The sequence below is a fragment of the Tachypleus tridentatus genome, chromosome 6, assembly GCF_004210375.1.
Source record: "Tachypleus tridentatus isolate NWPU-2018 chromosome 6, ASM421037v1, whole genome shotgun sequence".
Classification (NCBI taxonomy): Eukaryota; Metazoa; Arthropoda; class Merostomata; order Xiphosura; family Limulidae; genus Tachypleus; species Tachypleus tridentatus.
Window position 1 is genome coordinate 72,354,987 of NC_134830.1, and position 27,835 is coordinate 72,382,821.

General features: G+C 31.1%; 1 protein-coding gene across 14 annotated transcripts in view; it reads right to left on the reverse strand.

The window, feature by feature from the left end:
* LOC143252783 (calcium/calmodulin-dependent protein kinase type II alpha chain) overlaps positions 1-27,835 on the reverse strand; it is a 135,150-nt gene that overhangs the window by 23,993 nt on the left and 83,322 nt on the right. For all 14 annotated transcript variants that reach the window (XM_076505479.1, XM_076505477.1, XM_076505476.1 and 11 more), the window contains 8 exons: positions 26,090-26,155; positions 20,474-20,546; positions 17,581-17,683; positions 16,482-16,565; positions 6,133-6,227; positions 5,309-5,431; positions 3,956-4,039; positions 211-253 (listed from right to left, as the gene is read on the reverse strand). In XM_076505479.1, coding sequence (XP_076361594.1) covers positions 211-253; positions 3,956-4,039; positions 5,309-5,431; positions 6,133-6,227; positions 16,482-16,565; positions 17,581-17,683; positions 20,474-20,546; positions 26,090-26,155 — 671 coding nt within the window. The remainder of the gene's footprint in view (positions 1-210; positions 254-3,955; positions 4,040-5,308; positions 5,432-6,132; positions 6,228-16,481; positions 16,566-17,580; positions 17,684-20,473; positions 20,547-26,089; positions 26,156-27,835) is intronic.

The following is a 27,835-nucleotide window of genomic DNA, read 5'->3' on the forward strand; positions in this document are numbered from 1 at the left end:
CTGAATGGGTGCAAAACACAGGTAATCACAACAGATATCTAATGGCAAATAATATTTTAATGTTAAAAGTACCCATTAAGTTTTTTTAAAGTACTACACATTTATTTCAGTGTAATATTTCTTAATAACAGTATCTTTGGAAACTAGTAATCTTAAGGCATGCTATGTTAAAAGTGAAATTGATGAAAATAATAAATTAATCATACTCACTGGAAAAATTACGAGTTGCCAGCATTGTAGTTAAAATTGCTCCCTGGATAATTACAAAAAAAAATCCTAACTTACAAAGTAGCACATATTTGGGGATTTGAAAAATAAAAGTTTTTAAAAAATCTATGAGACTAACTTAATTGAAAAAAGTTTGGTAACCAACAAAATGATCAGCAAAAATACAGAAATAATAATATAATAGGCATATATTAACCTCATGTACATCAATATTCTCCTATGTTTAATCACAAAAAGACTATGAAGACTTCCCACTTAAAATAATCAGACATTTCAAATGATTCATCAATATTTTGATATCAGAATTTGGCCTTCCTAAAAATCTTCATTCTTATTTAGATTTACTGTTAAATTAATATGAAAAAAAAAACTATGAATAGCTGACAAATATGAAAACTTCAACAATAATGTATCACACTAAATACATAGTTTTAAACATCTGTATACTGAACAAACTGTTGGTATCTAAATCAAGCTTTTTTTTATTAACTTACTAGAAATCAGATGTGGCTCCACAGATACCAGAGCAGTACTTGTAACAAATGAATGATTATAAAAATAATTTCCTGTCATATTATGTAGGTGTAGAACTGTACACTAAAATTTCAACCAACTGGAGATTGTAAGGAAATGATGCAACATGTCCTTGACCAGCTACAACCTTCACTGTTACTGACAGGCAAACTAAATAAATTTCCCATAAATCAGGACAAGAACACTAGTATGTTTTGTTGTTTTTTTTTGGTTTGCATGATTAACAGGCATACAGTACATTAAGTTATATTTACTGTATAAGGTAGGAGCAAAAACTATCTAAACTAATCAAAAGTATTTTATCAAAGTCACCATGACTTAGTTCAAATATTTTGATCAATTCATATAGTTACTGAAGAGCTATTGGTAAAGTACACACTAAATAAACAATAATTTTTAAAGAATATTGCAATGCAAATTATTAGTCTTATTATGCTGTGTTGTTACTCAAGTTATTCTATGCTTCACTACCTTAGACTTTATGAACTATTTGACTTGATGGCTATATAATAAAAGTGTGTGTGTTTAGGTTTATGTATAAATGCATGTATCTATCTATCTATCTATCTGTACCAGTGTACGTTTGTGTGTGTGCGTGCATGTAATCAGATCTAATACAGTAACAATAACTGTTTTGTTGCTTTTTCTTTTGCTTACTATTTTTGTTAAAGTAGTCTCATTTAATAAGCTTTATACTGTTTTACATTGTTAAATTTATTATGTTAAAACAAATTAGTTGCATAATATAAGCATTAGTTATTGATAATGATGATTTAAACACCAAGATCTAGCAAAGAGTTAGAACTAATTAGTTTAAGATTTGAGTTAAAAAATAACTAATTGCAAATGTTTTTTTTTTGCAACAAACATAAATAGTTTGTTTCTTTTAGAGCAAAGCCACATTAGGCTATCTGCTGTGTACACTGCAAGGAACTGAACCCCAGATTTTAGTGTTGAAAGTCTGGAAAATTACCACTGTTACACTAAATGACTACATAAAGTTTCAGAATATCTTATGTCTCTTATTGTATAGCTCAACTAACAAAATCTAATATTGAAAGAAACAGCATATTAGGCAGTGACTTGTGAGATACAAAAGATAAATATGAAATACTGTCTTTAAGTAGCTCTGATTCTGAATCTGCAATGGACAAATTAGAGAGAAGGTGAAAAAGTAAACATCTACAGTTAACATGATTTTCATTACAAACTTTATACATGTTGGTTTTCTTATTTTTTTATTAGTTTTATAATGGTATTGAATATCTTTAATGTTCTGGTGCAATGTCAGAAAATGAAACTGAAAAATTTCCATTCTCTCAGTTATGACACATAAAATAGTTGCCACAGTAATAATTTTATCATCAAATCTGCTAAGACTTCTTAAGTCTATCCCTTTACCATTATTTCAAACCCAGAAACTCTCTACCTGTAATCTTTTTACAAGAATCAATAATGTTAAAAGTCTTTATTCAAATATGCATGATGATTACATGTGTGCTTAGTTAGGTAATCTCCAGATCTACATAACACATATTTTCGTTATATAAGATCTATATATCTTTATGTTCTAAAGACCAGTCTTTTAAAACGATCCATGCTATGATCTGATATTCACAACTATCTAAATCTAACAAGTTTTAAATAATTATAGAAGAGATTGCTTTTTAGTTTAATAATCCTTATAACCAACTGAATATACTTCTGTTTAGCATATAAACAAGATAGGCAAGTATATTTTTTGTTTAGAATTATCTTTACAAACCATGAAAATAGTTTAACTGTTTAAATAATTAAGCAGTTAATGATTTTGTGTAATAACATACAAGAAAGCTGGTGTAACTAGTAAAGAATTTGTTGCTTGAATGGTTAAGCACTAGTATATGAAACTAAAAGTATACAGTTAAGATGAATTAACTATCTAAAATTAGATCAAACTTAATGTCACAAGATTTGTCTGCTAGAAAGAAGCCCATTGTTAATAACTGCATCTACCAATTTTAAGTAGCAGTAATCAACATTTGAATCTTTATTTACACTTCCGTTATTCTGTTTTTTTACCATCTAGCCCAAGATGAAGTTATATGTTAGTTTCCAAGAAAACATGTTACTTCAGTTTATTATCATGAAAAAAATTTAAAGGATTCTTAAGTTCATTGTTGATTGTCAGAAACAGATTTTACCCACCAGATTGACCTGTCTTCCAGTTAATCAACCAGTGAATATAAATTGATATTTTAAATCAAGTTATGTTTTAGTTTATGGCTAAAACATAATGCAACATTTTTAATGATCACCAAACTATAAGTAGCATAAATCATTATGATTAATATCTGATTCTCTTTTAAGTTTATTCTTTTATTAGTTAATGGTTTAAATTGAATAAGTTTGAGCAAGTTTTCAATTGCTTTTAATTTGTACATAAACACAACCATCTCCATTCTTCTTTGATAATCTTGTAACTTAAAATTAGGGTTTTATTTGATTATATTGGTTTTGTAATGGTGAGTTCAACTCTATGAACATTTTGTATAATAAAATAAACAAATTCGTCTTTTTCATTTATTGTCTGTCTGATTCTCTCAAATACTTTCAAGTTGTACTTTCTACCACTGTTTTATAGATTCTTGCAAGTCCTACTTATCTGGGTATTATTAGATAGTCTCTGTCTCTGAACTGTAACAGCATAAATATTAAAAAAAAAAAACAATTACTAATTATAATACACACAAATAACCTAATTTTACCACTACAGAATAGTACAAGCAATCAAAAGGCATGAACTGACAAAAACCAAACATGAAAAACAAAAAACAGTATTATGAAAACTAAGTGACCAAACATTTTTGCATTCAGAAAGATAAATAATATTTTGAGAATTTGGAACTTTTCAGGGGTATTATACATTTAGTTTAAGCCAATTATGTATTGCTTGTAATTAAATGTTCATTCAATAATAATAACAGTATTAACAAATGTTGAAATGCATATCAAGTATTTACATTAGGTCAAGAAAATCCTCTATTTTAAAAATTATTTAGATCTACATATTAAATGTAAAAAAAATACAACTTAAAATGGAAAAAAGAAACCTATTCTATTTTCAATATAAATAAACAGCAAGAGAAAGTTTTCAAATTTTATAAAAGTTTTTTAATGCTTTACAATTTCTTAATTAGTAGTGTTATCCTACCTTGAGTTTACGCCGAGCATTGAACTTCTTCAAGCATTCTACAGTTTCTTGGCGATGAAGTGTTGAAGCTACCCGTTCCCTCTGCTAAAAGACAAAGCATAAAACCAGAGTGAGAGATTGAACTGTTCCCAAAATATTGTCTAGTTTATCAGTTCATAAGTAAATAGGCATTATATGTGCATATATCTGTTCATAAAACACAAAGTTTGTAAACTTAATTTCATTTTCATAACATTCCAAAATCAGTACCAAAAGGTTTCTTTTCAATAAAAAAACAGCAAGTTGTCTCTAAGTTCTTCAAATAATATTAGAGAGTTCTGTACTATAGTATTGAAAGGTACAGAACAGTGAATTTTACACCCTGAAAATATAATGCAGTTAAAGTAAACCAAACCACTAACATCAAAAAATTTTGAAACAATTTCAAAATCTAGTATTTATGCCTTTATTCTCCTTTCAAAGTATAAGAGAAACAGTTTAAAACTTAGAAATGTAAACTGTACATACCCTTCATCGAACAAATTTAATAATTAAAAAATTATGTCAACTTTGCTGTAAAAACAAACTACCAACACTTCAGTACGTCACATTAAAAATTAAACAAATTACATTCAAGAAATAAAAATTTAAGTACAGAAACCAGACTACTATAATGATATACCACACATTTCATTATAGATATTTATACAATACAATATTAATTTTCTGTTAATATCAATAGGTACCTTACACATACAATGTTACACGTTTAAAACAGATTTCTTAGATATGTCTCATTTTTAAATACTATCTCACCTTATAAGCATAAGTTCACTTATAATAATGTTAAAATGGCAATTTTAACATCATATAATGCACATACTAAAGCAAATAATTTTATATTTTCCACCATCTACTACACTTTTTGTTGTTGATTGATTGTGTAAATAAAGATGTAAAAATCTGATTAAGTATGAAGACGATCTTTTTTTAGCTTTGGTGATAATATTTTGTACAATATATTAATACAAAAGTTATGACATATAGAAACTAAGAATAAAAACATAGTAGTCAAAAAATAACAGAATATACTGACTCACAGAGAAAAAGAAATTAGAAAAGGAACTATCAAATTATTAACATTTTGTTACATTTATATATGTTTATATAATATGCTTCCATGCTACCTGAAAGAATTGCACTGTCAACACAAAAATTATTTCCAAAAAAGAAAAAAAATTATAACCTTATCATTAAAACTGTCAAGCCATATCAATGCATATAAAGTCAAAAGACTCAAAAAGTATAATAATGCTTACTACATGCACTGTTACCCTACACTTCTCACATGATATGACAGTAACATGTACTTACACATATCCAAGGATGTTTCAAAGCTTCTGAAGCTGTGATCCTCTTAGCAGGATTCACTGTTAACATACTATTAATGAGATTCTTGGCCTCTGGGGTAACTGTGTCCCACTCAGGGGAAGGATACTAAAGAAAAAAAAAAGCAATATTTATATTGTAATAATTATTTTGTTTAATTTTAAAGGGTTCCACCTCACAAAAAAAGTTTTTATAGAAGATAAACATGTGTACTTTTTCCCACTAGTTTCAAGCTGGGTTACTCAAGCACTTTTATACTAACATACATGTACTTTCAAAAATAGAAAACAAAGAGCAACATTTTCAATATAAAAAAACATTAACAACCAACATACAATGTTCAAAGAGTGATACTAACTATATATACGTACTCTTAATTGTATCTTCATTTGATACTTAATTTTTTTAAATAAAATAAAACATTATAGTAAACTAGTGTACACATGTGCATAAATAATAATTTATTACTTAATTAAACAATCATAACAGTAACCAAAAGACCTTTTCAAACAATAATTTTACATATGTTTGGAAATACACACACACACACACACACACACACATGCATAAATTAAATAAACTCCAATAATGATAATAATAACCTATACAACTATTAAACACAGTTTAGTCAAAACCTTACCATAAATGTATATAATATTATTAATTATGGTAAGTTTTTAGTACCATTTATAATAACAAAAACACCTAAATGCAGTATCGATTCAAACAATATCACAGTACTTGGTTTTTATTAAATAATTATCCTCAAATATAAAAAAGCCTTACATATAATATAGGATTTCACTTACATCATATGCACCAGCCTTAATCTGTGCATACAGTCTATGTTGGTCTTCATCCCAAAATGGAGGATAACCCACTAATAATATATACAGTATCACCCCTGGAAAACACAAAGAAAACCAAAAAAATTCATGTCAGTGATAGCATAGGTTTTTGTTTCAGAATTAATCAATTATAACCTTAATTTATGTTCTACAAAAACTACTGACGAAAATTTCTGACAACACATATTTATGGTATAAATTTATGGTACTGTTAGAATTGCTTTTACTGAAACATGGTTATCCATTTATGCCAACTTATACTTTTTTTTTAAAATTTTGACAGATTTTTTTTCCTGAAATATACTCATAAGATATAACTAATTATAATTACACAAGAAAACAAACACATCATAAACTAACAAGGCAGACACTAGTAATACTCCATTAAACCAGCAACACATACAAAGCATATCTACTCCAGGTTTTCTTGAAACAAATACTGACAAATTATTATTATTACATTCAAACTCTATAATCTACATAAAATCTCAAAAACATTAATAGAGCTGTTAGTTAATCAGAAAAATAACATACCAAACCTACAAATAACTAGCAATATAATTACAACCAGTTGTTTTTCTAGAATATCCTTAAAATGTAAACTATACATATTAAGATGATGATTCAAACAAAAATATTTGATATAATTAATTACTTAAAATTTGAAATATTTTTATATGCAAAAAACATTTTTGTATAAAATATTCCAATTATCAGTATGGGATTTAAAAAGTTACAATTTTCTACCCTGAAAGTGCATTTTAGAGAGGTACTTACTGCCACTCACATATATAGCTATTCTCATTCAATACTGCTCTCTATTTGCAAACTTTTTTCACATACAACAAGCTTTTCACTTTCACACACCTTTTGATTAATGTGATTCAATTGATTCGCAAATGCAAATTATCATGTGGCAAACCTTCACCAATACTACTGACTCCTATCCACATGACTCATGTGACTCTCTCTATGCTATTCTACCTAACTATCACTTTGAGTTCAGGCAGAAAACATAAGCATTGATTGATAGTGTGTAGGAAGGGTGGGAGGTAGGAGTGGGAGTAAGTACTTGTTGGAAATACATTTTTAGTGTAAGAAAATTGTAACTTCTGACAAGATAACTTACTTCCACTCACATACATAACTAGTATCCCTCACTGAATAGGTGAAAGGACTAGTGGTGAGAAAGAAAGAAAGAAAGAATCATCCTTTGAAAGCATTTGAAGGTCACCCTAAAGAAGATTATATGTGGGAGAACACGTTACTTCTGCAGGCAAAACTCAATTTACTCAATCTAAGGAATGGTAGGGATGGGCAGCAATCTCCTTCTACCTTACCCACAAAGTTCATGGGTTAGTAATGGGCCAAAACAAGCACATTTATGAAGCAAAGATAGAAATAACCTATGTGCAATCATGTAGAACAACTCTTCTCTAGTTTATGTCATTATAATGAATAGAGTACATCTTGTGACCATGGAATTTATGAAAGTGAAGTCAACATGGCTTTGCAATGTTGGTTTTTAGTATAAATCTAAGTGATTGAAATATACCTGGACAGGCACAACTCAACACAAAGTGCAGTCCTGAACAAAACATGAGATAGGCCCTTGAAATATATATACATTTATATAAGAAAAGATAAAGCTTACCCAGTTGCAATCTCACTGAAGAGTGTAGGATGGCAACAGGTGGAAGATGATATTCTAACTAGGAATAAAAGCTACCCAAAAAAGAAAACTGAAGATGAACATATGATATATATATTCTCAGTGCTCAATGGATGAAGCACCTCCAACTGACAACAGGATTGAGATGAATGGTGTGAAGACACCAGGAACTGATTACAGAAGAGAGAGACAAGGAATACAAGGCCAATCAAACCACAAGTTGAACCTAACAGTTAGAAGAGAAAGTGAAAACAAAATTACTAACAAAAGTGTGGTGCAAGGGAAATAAATTGTGGCAAACGGAGGCAAAAGAAAGAAACCATAAAAACAATGAAACAACCTAGAGTACATGTGGGATAAATAAGATTATTAGGATCTGAACAAGAATAAAGAAGAAAGATAGCACGAAGTGAAAATGAAGGAAAGAATATTCCACAAGAACCTCCCAAGAGTAAGTTAATAAAATCAATGCAGAATAAAAAGCAGCACATAACACTGAAACAGCAGAGAAAAACAGATCTGTACTGGCCAGGAAGGATAAATCAAAAAGACTTGACCCAAAGTGACACTGATGATCAAAATCACCTTGAGAAGAAGGGTGATGGAAGGAGAAAAACTAAATTTATTAACTAGATCTAATCCTTTATGAGCATATCAACAGCCAGGGCAAGTGGATGATGAGCCAGAGACCAAAAATAAAAGAGAAAACTTGGAATCAAGAAAGGAGTAAAATGTTTTCCATGAATAAATACCCCACAGGACGTTGAAGCACCAGAAGGTTTGGCTCAAGAAGTCACTCTTTGGGGGAAGTGTGTTGGGAATGGAGAAGTGGTCTGCAATGAGAACAAAAATACCTGTAGCACAATATATCAAGTGTATGGGTTGAAAAAGGGAAATTCATTGTCTATCACAAACGAAACAAAAATGAGAGCCCCCACTGCAAGTGTTATAAAGCAACACTGTAAACAATCAGAAAGAAACATGATCAGTCAAATCCAGACAAAAAAGAAGAAAGTGAACTGAACAATTGGACATCTGGAAGTACGAGGGTGTTAATATGGTATGACCTTCAGCTCAGAGACAATTGTCCTGAAACCTGCTGCTAATCACCCAACACACCCAGCTCTGGAGATCAGCATCAGGGGAAAAAAAATCCAAACAGAGAAAAGGAATTGCTAAACCCAGCCACACTGGATATGTTCAACCACCAACACAATTGAAGAGGGAAAAAGGAATGTTAAGAATTCAAAAGAACCCAAGAAAGAAACCATGGGTTGGACAGCATCTTCTGAAAGGACCACAAATGTGCCAGAGACAAAGAGAAAAATGTTTCCATACAAAACATATTCTCCAATGCATCAGAACCTTGCCAGTTGTAGGACAGTGAACCAAAATGGCATGGATAACAGAAAGTTTCATTGAATGCATCTTGCATGAGAATGGATGATCCCAACAGATATGGGTGATTAAAAAGACACTTGCCAAGTGGCTGAACTCATTAGATAGGTAAAAGAATAAACTTATACAACTGAAAAATCCAACCACCCAAGCTGCTTGTATAAGAAGCAAATGAGTATGTTATGACAACCCCCATTCAAAAGGAGCTAACCAAAGCCAGACATCCAAGTAATGGTGTCAGTACAATTCCCCAAAATGCAGACCATTTGAAAAAAAACAACAAAACAACAAAAACACATAAAACCAAACAAAGTCTGAAGGGCAAAAAACTGGTACCTAATTATATGATGAAAAGAAACTAGGACAGCATCGTCAAAAATGAAAAGTTAGATTGTAAGATTATATATTGTGGACAATCTCAGGCCTGCAGAAACAGCCCACCAGACTGTGATGAGAGTCTACATATTAAAATGGAGAAACCTACATGTAAGACAGGTAAAGAATATGAAAGTGACAAATATAGAACATGAATAAAGATGACAAAAACTCAGAATGCAACAAAAGAGTAACCAAGAAAAGCATCATATGGCATTTCAGATATCCAATGTGATGCTAAATGCAGAGAAGTAACCCCACAAAAGGAAAGGTAGAGAAAAAGAGCCAACCATAAGTAGATGATAAACAAATATTACAAGACAGTATCCCACCCCAGAAAATTCCCAAAGCAAAAAAGCCAAGAAAGGAGATGTAAAGAAGACACCATCTGTAGGAAAGTTGGTACAGTAAGACAAAGCTGGAAAACTATGGCATAAAATTATCAGAGACTAGCTCACATACAGGTAAAATAAATTCAAGTACACAGAACTAAGAAGAAAATCTCCATGATGGTATGCTAAGGTATATTGAACAAAAACCTACAAAGGGCAAGACATGCAAATACCCTCTCCCCCTTGGAGAGACAAAAATACTAATTATGAAACAATGTCTGGAGAAAAAGAAAATTATATTGGGAACCGTGTTTAAAAAAAGGCTGATGTAGGCCTGGAATATTCTGCTGTAGAGGCCTGGGAAGGCAAGCCCTAATCAGGAGGAAAACTGACAAAAGCTAGGTTGTCCAAAATGGGTTTTGCAGTTGTAGAAAGAGGCCAATATCAAAAGAAAGTGGGGCAAATCCCAGCCCCAGGGGTTTTCACAAACTAAATTAATTGTAAGAAGTATAATTTATGAAGAATTACAAAAATCAAATAGTCAATGAAATGGAAATTCAAAAGTGTAGTGAAATAAACATATGTATAAACACACATATATCTATGATAATAAAAGGGGTTGATATCTGTGTGACAAACATAGCTTCAAGAAGACAGACCTAAAAACCTAAAATTTTGCACATGTACTAAACTGGACTATGAGGGTGTGCACCTGGTTGTTATTACTTATCCTTGTGTATGCATGTCTTTTTGTGAGGCAATGAAATAATATGTGACCATCATAATACCAAGAAAAAGAACCTAAAATCCTGAATTTTTGCACTCTACTAAGTGGACCCAGAAGATGTGCAACTGGGTATTATTACTTATCTGCATGTGTGTGTGTGTGTGTACAAATCCTTTTATTGAGGCAATTTAGCAAAAACCAAATAAAAAAGTTGTTCCTTATATAACAACTTCTAATATATTGAAAAACCAGTCTATTTTAGCTTTAGTGAAAATGCATTGCAACAATGCTTTTATGTCATGTTGCACATAAATAAAAGTATAACTTAATATTGTTGTTAAGAGGCTATGTGCTGAAAGTTTAAAATGAAATGCATAAACTATAAAATTGAAACAAATATTTGTTGATTCCTAATTTATAGTTTCCATTTACTGAACAGGTTTATTTTTTATCAAAAACATTGTTATACAACAGAAAACTCCTTAACCCTATGACTTCAGCTAACTCTTTGAACTCCTCTCTACACTTTATGAGATTATATGAAGTCCAAAATTGAATTGAACCACTTTACCATAAATGTATTTTAATGAAATTACTTTTATTAGGTATAACTTAAGATTTTATTCTATCCAAGTTTCATTCCTTTATTTTAAAAGGAAATATCTAAAACAGCAATTAAAACTGCAGATTTTGCTGTCACATGATACACTTGTGGTTAAAATTCTCAAGTTTAAGAGGTCTTAGACAAGAAATAGTGAAAAGCTAATACAGATTGTCAGTATAGACAGTCAAAGTAAATTTCCAGCTTTCTCTTGTTAGTGTGTGCATGTGTTTGAGGAGAGGGCTTCCAATAATTTCTCCCTTTGTGAAACAACATTCTAGTATTTCTAAATTTAAGTCTAGCCACACCCATTTGCAAAGTCAAAGCTGTGTTGGCAAAGGACAGTTTGAAGTTAAATGGCATATTTATAATTAACAGAAAGAGCATATTTTGTAGTATTCAGTTACAGTCTGAAGAAACCTCTGCCTGTGTATGGATCTGCAATATAAAATAGAAAAAATACTTAGTTTATTGTTCTCTTGAGCCATGTATAGTTCTTGGCAAGTGTTTCTTGACATGTTTATGATTTTTATACATTTCTTGTAACTTGGTTTGTCAAAACATCCAAAAAAGATGTCATTTGTGTATGCCAGCTAGATGTTTTAAATTTGTGCATGACAGAGCACTGCAGGGTCATGTTGAAAGTTTTGGTATCAAGAATAAAAGATAAGTAGTTGGAAATATCGATTAAATAACAATTGTTTTATTATATATGGTAGAAAAAATTAAAACTACATATTTTTCTAAAACTACATACTTTTAGGACCATTCAAGCCAAATTTAAAAAGATTTCATTAAGTTGTTTCATTTTTGTAAAGAACTTTCATGAGAGTTACATAACCATTTACACTGTAAGTAGGTCATGATCCTTCACTTACTTCAGAAATGATTTAAGTTTAAGGTTAAGCATGATGTGACACACTGAATTTTATACAGGTTATGTAATGTGTCATTTATAATTATGTATGACAAAGTGATATAGAAAATATGACCTAGTATATGAGGAAAATGTTTCACTAAGCTCGTAACATTTAAACTTAAGCACCATAATTTGTATCCATACTAAGTACAACATAATATGTTATTTAAATATATATGACGAAATGTTAAGAGAAATGCTAGTTAGGCTTAAATAAAAATAAAGTATTAAAAGCACTTTTGTATTGGAAAAGTAAAAACAAAACAGTATTGCAGTGTTTAAATGCTCTTTAATTAAATAGATATCATACGAGTGTAAACTGACAGTGTACAATTAATAACATAGCTGCCAAATATATAGATATTTATTGTATTTTTTCATTCTCTTTTATAGGGCACCAATGTATTTTTCTTATTAAAGATTTATATTTTATATTTTTGCATGATCTATGAAATATTATAATCAATATCCAAATGTGCTGAACTACAAAAACATACCTAGTTTCTGTAGCTAATAATAATCAGTTAGAAAATAGATAATTACAAAATCACAATACAAACAAAAATAATAAAGCATGATGAAGAATTAAATATAACACATCAGTGAGTTAGTGCACCATTTCTAAACCAGGAATACCCTTTGCCCTTTAGAAATGTGTTGGCAAAACATAAAGGGTGGAAACACAGAAAAGCCCCAAAAATGTTCAATAGGTGTGAAGTAAACAGGACACAACAGACTGTAAATGGATGTTGACATGAACCAACACTTGGTGGCGTATGAAGTTGCATTTCAGGTTCATGGTGGGAAGAGGGTCCCTCTGTCTTTCACCTCAGAAATTGGCAATGGGAAGGAAGCTAAACTTCCATTTCAAGAACCAATCTTCACATGTGCACATTTCCAACACAATCAAACCTGATCCACCAAAAACCAACATCCAACAGATGATACAAAGGAAGGAAAGCTCAGAAGGCATTCATCTCCAGTCTAAAACCTGGCAGCAACGGGAACATGTAATCCAGTTTATGGTAGGAACAAGGCACCTAGCCTTATCCACATGGGAATTTATTAGTCTTATCCAACTTGCAACACACCAGATCCACCAAAAACTAAAAGGAAAAGGGACTGCAATCTGTGGTTGCATCTCCAGTCCAAAACCTGACAACACTGGGAATGTATTGTCCACTCTGTAGTTGGAGAAAGATACCAGCCAAATAAATGTGAGGACTTATGTGGCTAGACCACCTCCAAACATCATCTGATTCACTGAAAATCAACATCTGGAGTATGGCAGGAAAAAGGAATGTGTCTGCTAGAGGGGTAAAACTGAACAGATGTGTACAGAAATAGCAGAGTGCCACAACCAATCTCTGGCAGAATATGGAATTGAACATCAAGTCTGCAGTAAAAAGAGCATTACACCATCAACATCAGTAGAACACCACTAGTCCACCAACCTAGCAGCTTTAACCTGGTAAGTGGTAAGGACTCCCATACTCCACTAAAAGAAATGAGAGAAAATATGTGTTACAGTCTGCAGGACCACTGCATGGAAAACAATGAAATGTGTGAAGATGATATCATACATTGAAAAGCACAGCTAGCATGATGACAGAGTTGATCAACCAACACTTAATACTATCTGGAATTGTACATCTGGTCTGCAGTAGGAAAAGCCTCAATGCCTTGAAGCATCAGAAATAGGTGGTTATCCCTTTCTGCTTTACCCACACAAGTCAATGAGTGTATGGTCCAAAACAAACATATCTGTGAAGCAAAACACCAAGAGATATAACAATGATTGGTCTCCCCACCTCCACAGTGCATGTAACATGAGCCCATGACATGTGATGATTTTTCATGTAAAAATAAGCTACTCTTTTGCTTAAACTTATTTACAAAACAAACTAAAAAGTGTAGCCTGATAGCAAAAATCTTATGAATATTGTTAATTTCTTAAAATGTTAACAACATTAGACCATACTACATGTTTATAAAGTGAAGAAGAGTACAATATATTATCAGGAAAATGTTACACAAACCAATATTTGAGAGATTTAACTAAATGCAGCAAACAAAATATTAGTTATGTGATTAACAAGAAGAAAAAGTGCAATAAGTACAAATAAAAAATACATAAAAGTCCATATCAGACAAACATCACAATTTTTTTGGTGGGGATTAATCAGCAACTTGATGAATTGATTACATAACACTGAAAGAGCTGCAAACTACTTTTATGTTATAACTTGTTTCAACTCTGAAGCACCAATTTTTAAATTAAAAATTGTCTTAAAATATTAACACTCCTACGAAAAGTGGGGCCTAATAGGCCCCAGAGCAACTTGAAAGGTTATTAATATTAGGCTAATAATTTTGTATTTAAATGAAATTGCCATTTAAATCCATTAATGAATGGATTAACGGGATTCCCACTGTCCCTATCTACTATCTAGCGAAACCACAGCCAGGGGAACGGGCTTGGAGAAATCAGGACTAGAAACGTCTTTTCGTAGGAGTGTTAAGAAACATTCTTACATCCATACTTCAGCTAAAAGAAAGCCAAATGAAATACTTTTAAATACTCAGTTTTCATAAGAACTCTACATAATTCCATATAGTAATGTATAGATTTTAACCATTTTGCAATTGGGTTTGATACAATATACGAGTTTGTACACACATTTGCACATGTTAAGTATTCATACTATAACTTCTGATGCAGTACATGTATCTTCATAAAATTTGGTAGGTGCTTAGAAAAGACAGATTGCAAGTCTAAGTCTTTTGCACACAAAAAAATCAGATCTATTCATAAAATATTTTTGATAAAAATTTGTTTGTGAAAATATTGAGTCTCTTTTATTATTAGTCCAAGTGCAAAGTGATTTTCATATGAAATCTCAAACATTATTTATGCAATCTCTAAAACCTAAATACATTTCAAACATTTGTTTTCAGTAAGGTTTTATATTTTGTTTCTTATTTTCTTTAACTTAACTATTTGGAGTCTATGAATTTGACCTACCTTATAACCACCATAAAAAAAGAGAAAAATATAAATTATGTTTTTTTTTCCTTCTAGAATGACTACAAATTATAAAAATAACATGAAAAAACTATTTAGACAAAATATTTATAAAATCTCACAATGTTATATGTTTACTATTTTTAATATACTGACCTTCCAGGTGTGTCTGGCTAACAGTACACAACTTTCATTGGTGCAGGACTTATATTACCATGTCCAATAATATAAAACTGACCTTTAATCTTTACACAATGACCCTGTCTTGGCTGTATTTTAGTGGACTAGTATTTTGTAATATACAGTCACATTTCAATTATTTTACATTATATATATTTGTAGATGATTACTATTTAGAAAAACATGAAACTTATTTTTGAAAATACAGAACAGTAAATAAATAAAACAAACAATTATCTCTTCTAGCTATGACCTTTGAACTCAGTTGCTGCTTGATTTAGGTTACTAAGCCTTTATATTTTGCAAGTGAAAAATTTGAAACAATTTCTTTTTTTCTTTTAGATTTTATAAATACAGATGAATAACCCCAAAAAAAAACCATAAATTACTATTACTATATTGATACTATATAATTTTACTATAATTTATCAAGCTTAGTTACTAAGATTTATTCAGGTTTTAAAAAAATGTGAAATTTCAAGTAGGCAATAGACAAAACATATTTCCTTGGTTAAAAGAATGAGGTATCCTTCTAACACATTAAAATGCCCAAGAAAAGCACTAGGAGAACAACTAAGCCGTGAATTGGTTATTCACATATCATATATTGAAACAAATGTATATAGAGAACCATTTTCAAAAATGGAAAGAAGTAAATGGGGCCACTATGTTTCATTCAGTATATAACCCATACCTCAGCAAAATAAAAAGATGCAAAGTATGGGGTATTGTAGTTTGTCAATATAAGTAATTTGAGTCCCTAATTCATTTGAGCCTATAAACTTAATATTTTGACATCATAAACATCTAATTTCAACCAGTGCTGCATTCAACATACCACATAACTCACAAAAATTGATACGTAGTGTGGTCTTTTAATAGTTACATTTCAATTAACTAATGTATAATACTAAAATTTGAATTAAAATATACAATTTGATACCAAACTTACTGATATAAATTCATAAAACAGTAGTTCAATGAAATTTTCAATGCAAATCAACAAATGTAATGGCATGGCTTTTGACATATGACTAGTCTCAATACTGTTCGTGTGAAGCCAAAGTGAATAATTACTCACCACAAGCCCATATATCAACTGGTTTACCATAGGGGTCTTTCTTTAGGACTTCTGGTGATAGATAACCTGGTGTACCTGCAAAACCTGGAAATAATATTTCCACTGTTAGTATCTAACTCACCACCTCACAGTTTTAATTATGAGAAACATTTCTGATTACTTGAACTCTGTTTCCTTAACATGAGTGAATGTTCTTCTGCTGTACAGTACCTTTATACAAAATGCCCATTATAGATAACAGATGACTAAATTACACAATAATTAAATTTGAAGAAACACCGTTCTAGGAATGGATTAGCAGTTAGCTAGTTAGTGTCTGTATGTGTGTGCAGGATTCATGGTTCACAACCCTTTGTTGTAAAAATCTACTATGCAGTTTGGGGCTGTAGTTGCACTACAAGAGTAATGATTAAATCTCATTATTCAATCAGAAAAGAGTAGTCTGAGAATTGGCAGTGTGTATTATTGAATAGTTGCTTTCCCTCTAATTTTTCAAGTCAAACTTAGGTATGTATATATGCAAAAATGGCTCGTTTGGGTTGAGAAAATATTTTACATAGAAGAGCGAACAATGTTTCGACCTTCTTCGGTCATCGTCAGGTGCACGGAGAAGGTCGAAACGTTGTTCCCTCTTCTATGTAAAATATTTTCTCAACCCAAACGAGCCGTTTTTGCATATATATTTCTCTACAAGTGGGTTTCCTCGACATCACTGATTATTATTTCACAAACTTAGGTATGGTTAGGCTGTAGAGAAAGTCTTGTGTAGCTTCATGAAAAAAATTCTAAAACACAGAAATAGAAAAGGTGCAGCATTTTCCTGCCTTTGAATGTATCAAAATTTAAGGGTTTTTTTCTCTTATCCTAAATAAGTATAACTAAATAATACCTATACACACTTTAAAAAATTTAATATGAAAACACTGAAAACAAAATTGTTTTCAAACATTATAATATTTCTAATAACATATACTAACAGCACTTATTCAGATAATCAATGTAAAAGTTCCTTCCAAAAATGTTGATAAAAAAGATTCTCTACCTACAAACTGAAATCACTCAAAACAATTTTACATGTTATCACTTAATTAACACTTACCATACCAAGCTTGCTGATCACCCTGCACTTCGATAGCAAGACCAAAATCTGCCAGTTTTACAGCTGCTCCCTTTGCCTTACTTGCTAAGAGAAGGTTTTCTGGCTGGTGAGTGAAAAAACAGAAAAATACTTCTATAGCCCACAGAGAATAAACAGTATTATTTCCTTAACAATGGGCCAGATTTTATTGAGAAAATAGATAGTTTTTCAAAAATCATAACCATAACCTGAGAGAAACTGAAAATGAGCTTTCAAAAAATAATGGCCATTAAGATTAAGTATATTTACATATTCCTGAAGGTTTGAACATTAAGGTTATGATAAGTCTGTTACAAATTAGAAAATACTGGTAGTTACTTATAAAGAAATTTCTTCCTTACATGAAGATATCAACCTATCTTATGTAATGTTCTGTTAGAACCTTAACGCACAATTGAAATGTATTATAAGTGTTCTCTTCCTTTTATGATCTTGTATTGTCTTGAAAAATTTGAATATTTTTTCCAATAAACACACTTTCACACATTCAAGTTTTATATGAAATGATTGTTTCTACATCTGTAAAAAATGTAAAACAGATAGTGTCATTTGTATAAAAAATAACAGTATTTCAACATCATGTTAGATAAAATTATATGATCTGAAATATGTTACTATTCAAGGTGTTAATATCAAAATAAAGGAATATACATTCAGAAGAAAACAGGCTGATTATTTGAAGACAACATAAAACTTAAAAATTAAAAAAACTTCTAGATTTCACAATTTCTCTTGCAAATTCAAAAGGGTATATCTTGTATTATCTTTCAAATTCTGGTTATGCACCAATAGTGTTGAAAATCAAATGGCATGTAAAATAAAAAATGGGAGTATTATACTTTTAAACTTCTGTCTCCTATACAAACATTATATTGCAAAGTATTACAAGTTAAAAAAAAAAGTTCTTTGACTTCATCAACATTCACTAATGTGGCAGGTATGCTACACAGACTGAATGACGTGAAACTCACAAAGGCCATCCCTAGTACTTAAAAGTTTAGATCTTTTCTCATCACTGGTTCAATTTGTCAGGTCAAATATTCTGAACCCATTGTGCTCCTTCTGAACTGAGGTGCTACTGACACGAGTTGCATCATATAAACCATGTAAAGAATGAAACAAAACTGCCCATTCACTGGATACCAGAGTGTTTGCATCACAATGCTAAGATGTGTGGTAGAGGATTAACCTCCGATTACAAACATGGTGATTGAACAGGGCTGCTTGTTTGAGAAACTACTGCAGTTGCTGTTACAAGTTTCTTCCTCTTTGTCAACTAGTTCAAAGTTATCACTTTATACCATGTAATCACAGAAAATATCTCAGTAAGGTTAAGAAGACCCTTCAAACCCACATGGTACCTCATAATTTCACCAGGTAAACTTTACCACATACAGAGAAAATATTATCATGGTAAACAGCTTAGCTTTTCATGGCACTCCTCTTCTTCTAAGTCCTGAAAGAAAACATTTGGAATGCTCTATTTTCTGTTTGGTCAAACATCAGCTCTACTCAGTAATGAATGCCTTGAAGTTCAAAAGTTGTTCCTTGCTCAATTGCATCTGAACTCAAGATACATGTCACACAGCCTTCTCTGAAATCCAGCCATTATAAATATACAGTTGCTTGCCTGAAATAGTTCTAGAAATTGTCTACCTGAGGTGATATTTTTCATTTGACTCAGAGGGAACTATTCACCTTGGTCACAAACTCTTTTTTAAGATTTCCAAGCTATCACCTGAACAAGTTATTCTGCCACCCTGGACCAGGGATTAACCACTTGGACACGATTCTGAATGTGTGTGCAGTTCTTTGCCTGAACAAAGAGGACATGTTACTGTTAACAACTCATCCAGTGGGTCTACTCAGCACCAGGATCCTCTGTGATTCATTATGTTTTAACAGTATACCTCTCAATTCACAGAGGTTTACTACTATCCATGGTGCACCTATTTCACTATCTTGTATTTGCCATTTCATTTATCAGAAGAAATAGCTCCTGTTGTTAAATTTTATCCACCAAAAACACCCCTGGTCTTTCCTCAATGCTTGCAGGTAGCTTTAATCAAAGATAGAGTTGACTTATTCTCAATGACTCCATTTAGTCTCAAACTCCCCAAATGCCATATTACAATGTTGTCATAGTGATAATTTGGTGATACCAAAGTCAATCCTCAGAAAAAACAGCATGAACAGCTCTTCTGGATGTGCCAAACACTGGTGGCTCTTCTTCCCAAGTCAACTGTGATGAGATGAAAATGATGGACTTTGAAAGCATTAACAAAAGTCAAATATCCAGTAGAGGACAACAAATTTATTGTGTTGTGTAGCCAGTGTACAACAGATATTTTTGATGTTGATATCAAGTTTAAAAATGGAGATTACTAGAAAACAGTACAAGGTGTATTTTCTATTATGTTCCAGAAGCTCATTTGGCTATATGCTTTACAAACTATTATCTTCCTGGTTTATAATGTTTTTGTCTACTTCTAATTAAAATATGAATGACACATGGTCAGCTGAAACATTTAAAGTAAAATACCCAAAAATCAAAACCTATATAATTCTTAAATTTAAAGGGACATACAGCCAAATTTAACTAGAATAATCAACCGTTTCTTTGGGTTATCTGAATATCCAAAATAGCATCTATGGAAAACATTAAGAAAATTAAAAAAAAAAAATTAATAAATTGAAGTTGAAAGCCAATAGAAAAGTTGATTTCTCAATTAATATATGAAGATCATATGTTCATTTGTTATTTATATAAAAGTATTACTGAATTATTAATTTACTTACAAAAATTTATTTCCACCAACAATATAAGACAAAATACACAATTGACAATTCATACCTTGAGATCTCTGTGTACCACACTGTTTTGATGACAGTGGTGCACACTTTCCAATATCTGCTGAATACAGTGGCTAAAAATCAGAAAGAGAAAAAAAAATTAAAAATAAAGAAACACACATGAATAATATCCCAAAAAATTATCTTCCAATGAACAACAATTACAACTGCCAGTAAACAAATACATGCATAAAAAGATAACAAAGTTAGAAAATAAGCAGAAGCAAAAATATATTGGCATCAATGAATATAATGAAACATAAGGTTTGTAAGTGTTTCATCCATTATGTCTTTTTTTTGTTTTGTTTTTATGTAATACAAGATCATGTATAGAAAATCTGGCTTTGTTAGACAATCCAAAGTTAACTTGACATTTCAGTGAGATATCATAACTGTTTTTACTTAATGGTATTTTTATATCTGGTTTTGTACTAATGTCACCTATTTTCCTATTACTTCAATGTAAATTTAATCAAAGCCTGGGAGTTTCCTGTCTGCCTTCATAAGTTATCAAGTGCATGGTTCAATTTTTAATGTGCTCCCTCATGGGCAAGTTGAAAGCATTTATTTAATTAGACAAAAACCTTGAAAATATTGACCATAAATACAATAAAACCAAGACAGTTTCCTGCTTTCAGACACTAGGTATCTCATGCAAACAGTAGTTTGGATAAAGCATGTCTAGTATAAGATAGAGTTGGGTGATTTAATCAACTGCCAATGAGCAGTGATCAACTTGAAAAATATCACATAAACCAGCTGATTAATCAAATTTGCCATCAGACCAACTATCATGAAAGTAATCAACTAATCAACATATGCTGCAACCAAATTTGTTCATCCTGCATTTTTATTGTGAGGCTACTAAGGCTATCTACCACTGTCACTAACTTTCAGCTGATGACTATAGGGAAGATAACTGGCTGACAGATGAACAAATTCCACTAATCAACCAGCTTTTGTACAAGTTACATGAAACTTGGAGAAAAAAGTGCACAATGTAATATGTGAAAACAACAACTTTGCCCATTTGATTCTATGAGTATGATATTTGCAATAATGTGTTTTTGATGAGTGAACAATTCTAGCACAACATTAATGGTTCACAAACATTATAATTAGAAATTATCAAGACATTTAAGATTAAGTCCCCTCTGTATAATTACAAAGTCATCATATGCATGTGTTGTTCTTTCAAAACATTTAATATGTAAGTTGGTTATTGATATACTAAATAGCTTTAAGGTGAGAAAAGTAAACCTTTTTTTTGTTATATAAGATATTTTATTCTATAAAAGAATTTGGTTCTCAAACTTTTTTTTTCCCCTAAATGAGGTCTGGTACAACATTAAATATGATATGAAAAGTTCCTAGAAAATAAAATTTGCATAAATTTAGAAACTTGGATTAAGTACAATACTTAAATTAGAATCTTGAAATCTGAAAGCTAAACCTTAGTTCTCACTTCTTTTTCAAAACCAACATCTTTTTAATTCAGCAAATAGGAATATACAAATACATAGAATATTATATAAAATGAAAAGCATTAAATAAGGATTTAAAAAAGACATGTTTATCAGTTTCGTTAACTCCTAGTTTTTACAATACATAGCTTAATGAAAAAATGTAAAAGAGAAAACAGTCAGAAGCATTTGTATATAAAAAATATAAAATCACTGGTTTAAACTCTTAAGCTATTTATGTCTGAGGAGTCAAGTCACCATATTTTCCCCCAATGATAGGTCAAGTAATGTCTAAAGAAGTCAAAACATCCCATATTTTCTAATAGAAATGACCAGTCATGATGAGAACTAATCACTCTGAAGTAAGTTGCTGTTACAGTTTTAACAAAAGAAATGAGGTTTACTCAATGAGGAAAAGTCCAATAAAAAAAACGTCTGGAAAGAAAGTAATCTAAATCAAGTAAAAACAGCATTCTGTTGTATCAAGCAAGTATACACACAGTGCTCGTACAGGGTGTTTGGAAAGTCACTGTGCACTTATATATTTATTAACAGACATGTTTCAATATAAAAAAAAGGGGGTAAATATCAATGACAATTATAAACAATGTTGAAAGTGACCCCTGTTGGCATCAATACAGGCTTGGATCCTTCTTATTTTGTTTCTAAACACCGCTATCAGTTGCTGGATTAAAATAGACTGAATAAAATATGATTACAAAACTGCACAGTGACTTTCCAAACACCCTGTATAAAAATTATTATTATTTTGCACAACTGCACCCAGCCTCTATTATTTTTTTCTCACAAACTTATTTACTTACAGAACTTAATTATTTCCTCATAAATATCTTGGTTAAGTCTCCTGCTATTTTATGGAACTATCTTATCACCCTGATAATACAGTGTAACCAATGATAAATAATGTTCACAGTCATAACCCACAATTAACACTCACAGTCTGTTGTTTTCCATATTAGCCAACAATGAACTATCCAGCTATACTCTGAAACTAGATTTGGTAATGTCATGATTAAAGTAATCAAATATATCTTTTACAGTAACTGTAATAGATGCAGATCACATATATTATCCTTTTACATAAGTTCATGTTTTATGCAGAAACTCTTCAGATGATACAGAAATAGGTGTGGGAAATTTTTCCTTTGTATTCAATAATTAATTTTTCAGATATTTTATTATGTTATTAATGATTTGTATTAGTTCATTAATGTCTTTCTTAACTTTTTACTTCATTAATTTTGTCATTATAGCATTGCTATACTTCTTCTAATCTCCCTGTACATTTCCAATAATTTTATTAATCTTGTCTTCAGTCAGATTTATTTTCTATTTTAATTCTACTTTAAGCAGTAGGATGCTACCGTTTAACTCCTCTCTTAAATTTTTTGTCTATTACCTTTTCATTATTTATCAATTTTCTGCACATTTCTTTTCAATTTTCTTTCATCTCTTCTCATTTTCAGTCTAATTTTTCCTAGTCTTATTTATATGATCTTTCTTTCTTTCTAATTGTTATTTATTTTCATTATGTCTAGCTGGTCTCCTATCTCAGTTTGTGCTCTCATAGTCATGGTTTTCTTTAATAAAATTTGAAGTTTTATTAATATTACTATTTCATTATCCCCAAAATAACCCCACTTCTGATACCAGTTTTGCAACATTATTCTTTGGTTAGAGGATCCATTTATATTACCTGGTAAAAATAAAATCTAAATTTTAGTTTACATATATGATAACAAATTAAGTTACTTCTCCTCAACACTTTTAAAAAATGCTTGTAGGCCAAGTTTGCAAATGATAAATCATAAGAAAACTTCACAGTAAAGGCAAAAACAGACTTATTTGCTCTACCAGCTAGAAATAACAAACAACTCAGAACAAATCTACAGTCTTCAGAACAGTCCCATATTTATAATTTACCCTCAAATGTACTAGTAATACTGATGCAAAATCCTATCAAATACAGCTTTCAAAATGTTATCCTTTTGAGATACACACTCTGCACACAATTGATACTGCTATAATGTTACAAATTGCACAAGAATGTAGACAACAGTAGAGCACATGATCTATAGGTTAATGCCTACCTTACACTGAAGGATTGGGAAACTAACTAAATTTCTTTAATTGTTGTGCAAAATTACTAGAGAAAATGCAACTTTTTGGTTACTCTTTATTAACAAATAATGGAATTGAAAGTCATATAACACTACCATGACTAAAAGAATAAACATATTTAACCACTGGATTCAGTTCCACAACCTACACAAGTTGACACCCCTAACCAAAGTCAATGTTTAACACTAAAAACTAAAGGTTCCATTTAAAGTTAAAAGATAAGGTTTGTTAATAGTACATGATATACAGCATTTCATTTTGACATGTACAAATAATCTAAATGTGAGATGAACTTTGTGAAGGATAAAACTTGCAATAACTTATTTACTAATGTGATAAAAGTGAGATTTATTATTGTAATGTGTTGAAAAAAGTTGATTTTCTATTGCACCAATGATAAAGTTATAATGGTATCAAACCTGCATACAACTAACAATTTTTCATGTTTACATGGCCTTATTAAACTTGAGAGTAACACCTAATGGTGTAGAATGTAATCAGCATGAGTAGTTTCTACACACTTTTTGTGTAAAAATAATAAATACTTCCCAGAAAGAGAGAATTTACAGCTTGCACAACATTGTTAAAAATATTATTTTATGAATAAAATAACTATTTATTTAAATTGTTTATGAGCTTAAGTAGAGAGTAGAGTAGAGTGCCAATTTCATGTTTCCAGAAAAGTCATTAGTAAATGAACTAACTGTACACTACTAATTAAATTGATGCAGTTTGCTGTGAAGTTTTTTAACTGCAAGTACCAATTTGTGGTTAAAGATATGTAGCTAAAATTGTTTTGCTCTTAATTTATCATTTTAATGGCTCATATTTGTGTTTGCAAAGGTTTTGTTTGTGTGTCTCAATAATAAAACATTTAAATTGAAATAGACAGAAAGAAAACAGGTTTACTTTCAGCTTGCCAATTCATCTTTGTGTTACTGTGAATGTTCACATTTACTAACTGATCAGTGATTAACGTCTTCACATTATTACATATATAAATTTTATATTGAGCTTAAGCAAAGAGCAACGCTATAACATATCTACACTCTGCCAACCACAGGTATTGAAACCCAGTTTCTAGCATTGTAAGTCTGCAAACATACAACAGTGTCAATGGAAGATATATGATACATACAATATATAAGGTTAATGAGATTTGATACTAAAATATACAGTTAAGTGACTATTAAAATTACTTACTATGAAACAGATGTAGTCTTGCAAAGTTTTAAACATTTTCCACTGAACATATAAATATAGTGAAAATCATAATACTCATATTAAAGCACCTTTTTCCAAGTATATTTTACATCTTACATGTGTTACCTATATCTATATCCTTCAAAATCAGGAAAAATTCACTGAAAGATTTATTCATAAAACAGAAAAAACAACTATAGAAGATAAAGTCCTCTGCTATTATTCCTTCTGTTGTTGGAATAATCTCTTATATTCCTAAAATGTAGATGCCATATGTGTACATTACTTCAAATGCATTTTCTCATTGTCTACAAAATTTAAAATCTAAGTTACTGTTTTCTTTGTTTTATCTGATGTTTTGCTTCAGTAGTCAAGACCAGGGTCACTATCATAGGCTGTGGTAAAATTGGTATATAATATTCCTCCCATAAATAATTACTGAAATAATACTGAGTAACCACATAAGTGATTGAAGGTCAGATAATGTTTGCTTGAACGTTCCATTCTGAGTTCATCCTTTCTGCACACATTTTTTGCTGCTCTTGTAGGCAGTGGATCCCAAAAAAATATCCCCAGCATTTTGAAATGCCTAGTCAGAAATCGTAAAATGCTGAAAACTTAAATGTCAATATCTTAGTATTGGTATGCTTTTAAAGTGCAAATAACAAAAGAGTTACAATAACAAATCATGTTTATGTAGTGCACTAGTGCATGTTACTCCATACACACAAAATTGTTAGATCTACACCAAGCAGAAAGACAGAATTACTTCCACTTAAATACAAAGCAAAATGAAAAAAAACAGTTACCTTGCATCAGCTTCACTGTAGTATTCTCTCGCTACGATGTCTTCAAACAACTCGCCACCAGTTACACTGCAAAAAGAAGAAATGAATGAAGAAAGTACTCTGCTTAACATAAAACTTACAAACTGTTCTAACTTGATGGTTATATCTTACACACTTCAGTTCAAATCCATTAGCTGTAAACTTTAAAAAAATAAAGAAGTATTTTTCATTTACAGCTTAGAAGTGTGGAACAGACTATTCTCACCCAAGCTTGAATCATTGGTGTAACTACAAATGATTCCTCCCACCACATTAAATAGTATCTGGGTCTCTTATATTCATTTCTCTATAATTTTATTTATGAATCTTGTTCATTGTTATGTTTTGTTGGTTGGTTGTTTGGAGTTTTATGATGCAAAGCAACTAAGCTATCTATGCCAAACAATAAGTTTAAAAAAAATTAAAATTTGTGAAAAGTAATGATTTAAAAATAAAACAAAATCTAATTTGTAAATTATAAACTTAAATAGCATTAAAAAGGTCAACAGCCCTAAATAAGTAAAAACATTTGTAAGATGGATTGTATCAGTACTGCCAATGACACTGTCCAGCATGAGAGGTAAATCTGTAGACAAAACATGTCTAAAGTGGTGCCATTGTTAAGAGTTGTAATGACTGCATGACAATAAAATGTGAATTATTGTGACTCGAGTGTTACACAGACCACACATTGGTGCATTAGTCCCAGATAAAAGAAAACAATGAGTTAAAATACTGTGACCAATGTATAATTTAGTTAGGACAACTTTCTGTTCCTTACGGAAACAAGATGGCCAAAACTTTCTTTCACGTTGCTCACTCCAAGTCGACTGCCAACTGGCATGGAGCTGAGCCTTGAATACAGGACCATAGTCCATGTATGGAACAGGTACAGGAGTTATAGCATCAGAGCAGACAGAATTATCTGCAGTGTCAGTGTGCTCATTCCCATCAATACCAACATGGTCTTATATCCAGAAGAACTGGATAAAAGTAGATTTTATAGAGAAATGGGCCAGTCAGTTTTAAATATTGGCAAGAACAGGGTGAGAACTAAAGTGATGCAATTCCAGAGCAAGTACAGAACTAAGCAAGTCAGTATAAATAGTATAATTCGAGCACTGCTTAGCTTCTATGTAATCCAGGGCAAAAAAATAGTGAAAAGTTCTACAGTGAATACAGAAACTGTAGAGGGGATTCTGTGATGCAACCACCAAACCACAACAAACCATAGCAGAACCCACAGATCACCTGATTTCAAACCAACTGTATAAATGGAAGGATGGCTTGAAAAATGTTCAGCATATATTCAGTGCCCTTGTACACTTTACTCATAGCTGCTTGATGTGTGGTATAAAGGTTAACTTATGGTCAAAGATAAGTCCCAAGAACTTTGCCTCAGGGATCATAGGAAGCACAACTTCATTAATACGGAGTTCAAGATTGGGGTGAATACCCCATTGGTGGCAAAAATGCATGCAAACAGTTTTAAATAAAAAAAAATGAAAACCACGTGTTGTGGTCCATTTCAGTAAACAATTGAGATCAGTTTGTAGCTGCCACTCAATAAACCTCATGCTCAACGACTAACGAGATGTGCAAGTCATTAACCTACAGCCCATTTGCCACAGTAAGAGGGAGTTATCCAGCGATAGCATTAATCTTTATACTAAAAAGTGTGACACTCAAGACACTGCCCTGAGGGACTCAAAGTTTCTGTAGGAAAGA